Genomic DNA, 8238 nt, shown 5'->3' on the forward strand with positions numbered 1-8238 from the left:
ACATAATTGTCAGATAGGTGTAATTGTGGCCGTTGTTCCAGTTAATTGCTAATGAGTAAGAAAGCAAATATTGTACAAAGGGAATGTTTTCATAGTGGCGAACCCGAAATGTTGTTCATCAGCTCGACGCTGAGTAACGACAGACACGTCCGCGTGTTGATGACAGGAAGCCATCGACGAGCGGCTCAAGGCACATGTATTAAAATGCCTCTTCCCCTTCTCGAAAACCAGAACGCAGCTTCATTTGTTTGGAGAGGATCCATTTTGATGGCCTCCAAAGACAAATTCCTCTCAGTCAAAGGTCATCTGAGCAAAACTCTGGCCACCGTCCTGAGTAGAAACATGTTTAAAATTGTCATTGGTCTTGAGAAACTTTCCTCTTCAATTGTGCTGCTTATTTTGGTGTGTGTTTGAAATAGCTTTTAGAGCAATCTCGTAACTTTTCTGACACACCTCATACGGTAGTGAACTGCTGGGATTTTTTTGGGTTACAGTATTGTGAGCCCGAATCAAAGGTGGATGTTACCAAACATTGCTTCTTCGCTTTGAGTTGTTTTGGAGGTGGCAACCAATGCTTATTAGCTCCACCTACAGGACTGGAGTTGAACAGTCTGCGGTACATATGGAATTTATTTGGAATTATGGTTAGGCTATGATGTTTTTGAATAGCATTTAGAAACACCTGCGGGTTGGCTTTCATTTCATCACTAGTTTTTCTGTTCTTTTTCTCTCACAGCAACACAGAGGATGCTAAAGTGGACCATGGAAATACAGGTATGTATTGACATTTTTTTTCCCCTAATTTAACATATTTTTCTGTAGTATGCTGTAGAATATGCTCAGTGGCAGCCCGCTAATGTTTAATGACCATTCACGTTACGGTTGCAATCAATTGCAAAAACTTCAGTATAAGAGTCAGTGGGCTTCTGTTGCATAGAAAATGCTGACACAGAGCCTGGACAGGACTGCACAGACGTTGAAAAAGTGTTTTGCTTTGTATCTTGTCCTTCTACTAATTGATAGCATAACCCCCTGGTTGCAGTGAATATATATTTTTTTGTCATGTTTTTCCGCTTGTCTTTTCAAGTGGTCATTTCCTTTCTAATTGTCCCAGCAGGGGCAGCTGAGCAAAATGGCCGCCCTCCGATTGCAAGAGGATCCCTTTGACGGCAACAAAAGAGGAGGTAAGCAAAACTCCGAGGAGAAATAAAATACCCCGGCCATCAGTCTTCCCCCCGATATGTGCCAGATCTTTATTTCACTCTTTTCTTCTCTGCGTTTTCTGTCTCGGTGGCCACAAAGTGCGCGGAGAGTGCGCGACCATCTTTTTTTGTTGACGTCTGATGGCGCGTGATAATGTGGTCATTATCATGGCTTAAAAGAACAGGTTGTGCCTCAGACAGGGTTTCATTATGGGGCTTTTCATGCTGGCGCGCACACACACTTTCAGTGTGGGAAAAGAATGCGCGTAAAGGGAGGACAGCTGTTTGGGTGGCTCATGGGGATGACGATCAGGTTAGAGTGAAGATGGCCGACTGTTAAGTCCACCTGTGAGGTAATCGGTGCCCCAGGGGGCAAAGGCAAGGCACACTAATTTGGTCATGTTCACTGACAGTGTATTAAAAAACAAACAAACATGACGCACCAACACTAACAACTAAACAGATTCACATAATTGACTTTATCATACTTAAAAAAAATATATATTACTTTGATGGTTTCAAAGTTTCCACAAAGCGATTGTCCGACCTCATGACAGCAAAGATATCAAAATGGTCAAATGCCACAATGCCAGAGGTCATTTCAAGCCAATTTACCGTACCCGCTCAATCACTCAATTTGCTCCACTGACTTTCATTAGGCTGTCCCACAAATAGATGTAAGCATCCAAACATTCAATTTAAATGTGTCAATTCATGGGGTTAAAGTTGTGATTGACAGTTTCACATGATTGATAAGAATAGGAAAAGCACAGGAAGGAGGTGTTTTGGGGGCGGAATCCTGCATTTGTTTTGTTGAATGATGTGAAATTGCAGAGGGAGTGAAGTTGGTGTCCTTACTTACCTCCCCCCATCACCCCCGGGGCGGATTTAACCGCCCCGGGGACAGGATGGAATGGACCGGTCCGACCTCTCCCTCTGCCAGATCTTGACATCTTTACAAGCATTCATCTTTAACCGCACTTGTATGTTTGACACGTTTAGCGAGGCCACATCACACAGGCATACGCACAGCAGGGTTGTCATTAGTATGGGATTTAAATTCATTTTATTTCAAGTAACTTGCAGAGCAAGCTTGTTAGGTTTTTTTTTTTTTTTTTTTAAATTCTTAGCCAACTGTAACCTTCCTCTGATCGTACGTGAATACAGAGCAGTGATGAGATGAAATCATCCATTTTCTCATATCTCCAACAATTTAGAGTCTTGGATTAAGGTGTCGGTCAAAAAATAAAACTTCAACCAATAACATTTTGTTATTTCAATAAGACGCCATTTCCAATCAAGTGCTTTTCTGGGGTAACAGATCAGTGTGCGGCAGCGGGGATGTTGCCTGCCTTTATCGTGTCACTCCCATACTCTCCAATCGCTGTGAAGGGCCGAAATCTCACTTTTTGCGGCGCACAATTTTTTTCTGCATGGAAATTTACATCCTCCGGCTGCGAAGTGTAAAAGACAACCCGCGTTGGCCTCTGATTGGTCCACTGGCCTCCAGGCTTCCAAGGCACGAGGAAGCATCAAGTACAAAAGAGCAGACAAAAGCGCACTGTGACACACGCACACAAAACACACACAGACCTGGACAGCTCAAACCATGGCTGCAACACTACTGGGGGTAAGTTCACATTTGTCTCTATAACGCACTTTTTAATTATTGAGAAGGCCTGATGGGCGTTAACTAGATCACTTAAAGTTTAATGTTGTCATGACTGTTTATGTAGGATGTGTTTTATGGTTAAAAAAATGAGATTGCTGCTCATCTCAAGGGACCAGCCATACTTACAATTGAAATTGAATTGATCACATTACATGAATCAAGTTGCACGCAGTTGTGAAAAGTCTGTGTGTTCCCACAGGAGGACCCCCGGCTGAGCAGCACCCCGCTGGCCATGTTGGCAGCCACTTGCAGCAGAATTGGGGAGTCAAGCCCCTCCTACTGCACCCCTGACCTCTCCTGCATGCCCACGGGACTCTCCAAGGGCTTCCACCCGTGGAAAAGGAGCGTCCCGGCCGCCACTTGTCTCACCTCCAAGAGTAACGGGATGGGATTCTCGGACACCTCGAGCACCTTCTCGGTGGCCAACACCAACGAGTTTTCAGCTTACCAGAACTCAGGGCAGTCCGACGCAAGTTTTCCCGAGCAGCGATCCATGTTTCTCACCAAGTTACCGGCCTCCGTGGAAGGTATCGCTGGGATGTATCCGCGGCTCCACACGCATCCGTACGAGTCATGGTTCATGCCTGGGGCGGAGGTCGGGAGCGGGCCTTCGTCTTGGTGGGACGTCAGCACCACTTGGGTGGATACTCCCAACCCCGCCGGGATGCCGTCATCGCTGAGCGGCTACGGCTCCTCTGAGCTCAACCCCTGCGCCGTTCAGCATCTCCTCCCCGGCACGCAGCACCTGTTCAATGGCTTCAGGCCACCCTACTCGGAGTCCACCTCCTCCGGTTCCTCCGGCGGGGGGAGCCCGGCGCTCCCCCCGCCGGCATCTTCGCGCTCCTCCTCGCGTCGCTACGCGGGCAGAGCCACTTGCGACTGCCCCAACTGTCGGGAGGCGGAGAGCCTCGGTCACGGCGCGTCGAGCCCGCGGCGCAGGGCCGCGCACAACTGCCACGTCCCCGGATGCGGGAAAGTGTACGGCAAGACGTCCCACCTGAAGGCTCACCTCCGCTGGCACACCGGGGAGAGGCCGTTTGTGTGCAACTGGCTCTTCTGCGGGAAGCGCTTCACGCGCTCCGACGAGCTCCAGAGGCACCTGCGCACGCACACCGGGGAGAAGCGCTTTGAGTGCGCCTTGTGCCGCAAGAGGTTCATGCGCTCCGACCACCTGAGCAAACACGCTCGGACGCACGGCCCCGAGGGGACCGAACACGGAGCGGAAAAAGCCGGGGTTGGGAAAGGTAACAGTGACACGGACAACAGCGTGGGCGGAAGCCCGAGGCAGTCCCCAGAGGTGGACCTGACTGTCCAGGCAAATGAGGTGAAATAAATAGCATTTTTTTTTTACATCAAAAAAGAAATGGCACTTTATGATGAATGTCAGACTAAACACGCTTACCTCATGTTATTTGTAGGCTTCTAAAAAATAAATAAACATCCTCTTGTTTTTACTTTGCTTCATTGTTTGCATTTTTGGATTTAATTTCTTCATCACTATTCTTCTTTTAAGGGCAAATTAAGTTAGTCTATCTGATTTTATGGCACTCGTAATTCACGAGTAGTTGTCAAATAAGTATGTTGTAATAATTTAGCTTGTAGCTCCCTGTGTCAATAAAACCGGTCAAACGCACTTTTCTCGTTCGGCAGCTCATTTGCAACAATGACCGGTAATGTATTACAACACGCCAACAATATCCTGCACGACTCGCATTAAACTGAACATCCTCCGCATACTTTACTGAAACACAGCCTTGGTCGTTTGGTAGCTTGCTTTCGACGAGCGATTCCCGTGAGAAATGATCCAATTTCACTAAATTGGTCCGCAAATTATTTCTTTACTTCGCAGAAAGTATCCCCCCCCCCCCATCAATGTATACAGTACCGCCGACGTATAGTGACAGGCAGATCGATTCTACGCCAATAGATGGCAGAAAGTACACAATTAACCCTTTACATTCATCTCTTGTGTCCGATTTTTTTCAAATGTTAAAGGGTGGGAAACAATATTTTCGACAGCGGTCACTACACACACACACACACACACACACAAAAAGGATTGATTTGTGGTTGCACGTCATTAAAATGTGTTTGATTATTTTTGAGGAAAGCCACATAGGTTTACCGCATTTTAATCACATGTAACCGATGTATGTGTTCGAATTAATTCAATCCAAATGATCTTTTTTTTCAGTGGAGGATTTTGCGTTATCTCCACGTCTTTTGTTTTTTTGTGTGTGTGTGTGTGTGTGTGTGTGTGTGTGTGTGTACATCGCCATCTAGTGTTCAGATCGCAAAAAAATCTATTTTTTCCACAATTCCACACATAAATTAGTTTGGAAAAATGTCGCACTCTTTTATTGTGATTGAAAGACATGATACACAAGTCACATGAACACAGAAACGACACAGAAGTGCTGCTGTTATTTCAATGAGATGATTCACTTATTGCTGATAGCTTGATTGCTATTATTATTTTTTTGACCGAAAACAACATTGCAGCTCAAGTAGACTCATCTTAGAATAGTACAACTTGCTTATCAATTAATAAGAAAATACATTACAATAAATAGTAGTGTTCCTGGCTTAGCAGGACAAAAAAAAAAGATAAAAGCAGCTATTGCTGTAAACATCATCGCCTCAAATTAAAATCACAAAAATGGAAAAGGAATGGAAAGTCATCTAGTGCATGAGGAGAGTAGCGGAAGAAAACTCTTCCACTTTGGATCGCAGTACCTTTCGAGCTTAGTTTGGACATACCAAGGAATCAAAAGTATAAAGTCATCAGCCCAATTCAGTTAGATGTGGCAGTTGACCAACATACAGCAAGTGCACTTCTCATTTGAGGTCACGTGTTAATGCCTGTGATGATGTACTCTGGTAAATGTTACACTTTTATTGTTATTCCAGTGGATTTGTTTCTGCACCCTTAATGCCCAGTTTAGCACAAAAAAAAATGTTACTTGTACTGTACAAGTAACTTAAATGTTACTGTATCCCGCTAAACAGCTCTCATGCCCTGTAATGAAGAGACACCTCAGTAGTATAATGCAAAACAAGTGCAAGTCTAAACCGATCGACAACTTCAAATCACAAGAAACTCCTCCGATAGGGGGAAAAAAAAAGCAATGAAGTTAATCAGTTAACATAAACGACGAAACAATGTGAATCAATGAACCAAAATATTTACACGAAATAGAAAATCGTCACAAGTGCCCGTCATAAATTAACCCCTATGTAATAAAGCCCAAGTACCGGTACTATGTGCAGACAGCATGAATGGTAAAGTAAAAAAGTCGTACCTTAAGTTAGCCACAAGAGGGCAGTCTATATCTGAACCCTAATATTTGGAGCACGACCTTTTGACGAGAAGCCCTCACACCAGACGTAAGCATAAAATTAGAGTGGTCATGACTGATCATCTTTGAAGAAGACTTAGTGCTTCTACACAGGGAGTTTGGAGGACTTCTTTTTTTTTTTTTTTTTCTTTTTTTTAACCGGGCCATCTCCACAATACTGTTACTGGTAACCTCAGTCCCAAAGTCTTGAACTTAAAATAGTAATAATAATAATAACCATAATTTCATAGAGGTTTTAAATTGCTTACTACCATCAGACTTTGCATATCTGCAGGAACGCAGAACAGAGTCCAATTCTACTCCGTGGAATGTGTCCACTTGCCCACACCCCCACCCACCCACCGGCATTACTGCCAGGGTTCACCAAGGGGCATCTTTACGTGTACGGTCATCTCCATCGAATGGTCAGGCGGTCGATCTCTTCGGTAAGTGACTGTCTTCTCGTTGCTTGTAGGGATGTAGGACAATTCCTAAAGGGTGATTGGATATACGCCCGTTACGTACATGAACGTGTACTTGGCAGTGTTAAGCGTGGAGCTCTTTATCGACTGCCTTACTCGATACATTTATTTTTCTCAGGGACTACATCCCATTGCTACATGACATTTCCACCATGTTACAACGTATTTGCTAGTTCTAGTAGTGCACAGAAATGTGTAGAAACACCACATTTGGTACACGTTTACCCCACTTCAGCCGCACAGAAGCAATAGAGGTGTCTCCCTCGATGTATTTATGAGTCATAGTTGAAATCCCACTGTGAACTGCTGTAAGTCCAAAACAGCTTTGACGCCCTCCCCCCTTCATTTTTCTCAGCGCTTCCGTAAATCACGTGAGGTTGCGTATCCCAACACTGTGTTTACTAAAGCTGGGAGGCAAGCGGAAATGTAAAACACAGATCTAAGTCTGTTGCCTCGCTCAAACCTGTCGTCGTAGCAGACCACTCCTGACAGTAAAATGGTTTTTAAAAAAACTGAAAAGAGATTAAAAAAAAAAGTCAGGTTCTCTTTACCCCTTGCTGTGCTCACTGGTGAGCTTACCTTGCCAGTGCAGTTGTATTCTCCATCCATGCTGGCATCTCCAGGCGACCAGCCTCTTTTCTGCAGAAGCAGCCTGGACACTGCCACCACTACCAGCCCGCACAGAACTGTCAGTGCGCACACACTCAGGAAGGTCCCAACCAGCCGACCTCTACTGGCACACTCTGCGGACACACGCACATTAGGTCATACATTCATAGTTTGATTCTAAATTTATTGAATGTTCTTTATGTTATCTACGTTTGTGAAACCTTTGCTCCCTGATTGGCCTCAAGGGCATAAATAAAGCTTTCAGAATCCGAAATAGGTGAATCGCAAATAGGCGGACGTTCACTGTCGTGTGCCGCAGAGAGAATGATACGTACACAAACCCCGGCTCTGGAATAGTTGGCTATTAGCCGTGTCTCTGCTGGGACCATGTGTAGATGACAGCCTCATGGCTCAAAACAAAGAGCCCAAAGACATTTAGTAACGGGGTTGCCATGGAGACCTGGCTCCTGCTGCACCCGGGAGGAGCAGGCGTCAGCGGTGTCCCGTCGGGTTGAGGGGATAAGAGGAGATGGAGGGAAAATGCACAATGGGCAGTTTTGTTCCAAAACTCCAGGCGGGGGATGAACAGTAACACTTGGATGTGCAGCGTGTGCGAAAGCGTAAACCTGAGCGCGGGTATTTCAAATTGTGTGTGCAGGTGCGAGTTATTATTATTTTTTTCTAAGTGAGTGTCGAGCCAGAGAGGCTGGAAAGAAAGGGGAATATGTGTAATACAGCTGCGGCACTGACAGCAGGCTTGCTGACTCCAATGCACCGCGGTGCAGTTGACCTGCAATAGTAGCAGTGCTGCAATGAAGGCAAGTAGATTTGGTGGATGCGTGTGCGTGTGTGTGTGTGCGTGTGTGTGTGTGTGTGTGTGTGTGTGTGTGTGTGTGTGTGTGTGTGTGTCTGTGTGTGTGTGTGTGTGTGTATAC

At 45.4% G+C, this 8238-nt stretch overlaps 2 protein-coding genes across 2 annotated transcripts in view; one reads left to right on the top strand and one right to left on the bottom strand.

The window, feature by feature from the left end:
• Positions 1-1227: 1227 nt before the first annotated feature.
• Positions 1228-4333, top strand: sp8a (sp8 transcription factor a). The gene is made up of 2 exons (XM_019866178.1): positions 1228-2832; positions 3074-4333. Exons 1-2 carry the CDS (start codon positions 2812-2814, stop codon positions 4205-4207), a joined length of 1155 nt encoding a protein of 384 aa, XP_019721737.1. The 5' UTR covers positions 1228-2811; the 3' UTR covers positions 4208-4333.
• A 1533-nt stretch (positions 4334-5866) lies between these two features.
• Positions 5867-8238, bottom strand: part of itgb8 (integrin, beta 8) — a 14108-nt gene continuing 11736 nt past the window's right edge. Inside the window, exons 13-14 of the mRNA XM_019866021.1 lie at positions 7274-7449; positions 5867-6703 (exon numbers count right to left, since the gene is read on the bottom strand). Of these exons, the coding sequence (XP_019721580.1) occupies positions 6581-6703; positions 7274-7449 (299 nt within the window). The 3' untranslated portion in view covers positions 5867-6580. The remainder of the gene's footprint in view (positions 6704-7273; positions 7450-8238) is intronic.

The sequence above is a fragment of the Hippocampus comes genome, unplaced genomic scaffold, assembly GCF_001891065.2.
Source record: "Hippocampus comes isolate QL1 unplaced genomic scaffold, H_comes_QL1_v1.1 scaffold50, whole genome shotgun sequence".
Lineage (NCBI taxonomy): Eukaryota > Metazoa > Chordata > Actinopteri > Syngnathiformes > Syngnathidae > Hippocampus > Hippocampus comes.

Bases quoted from the DNA above. Each gene is read 5' to 3' on its own strand.
- sp8a (XM_019866178.1), top strand. From the start codon at position 2,812: ATGGCTGCAACACTACTGGGG. The intron at 2,833-3,073 runs GTAAGTTCACAT...GTGTTCCCACAG, and splicing joins TGGCTGCAACACTACTGGGG to GAGGACCCCCGGCTGAGCAG.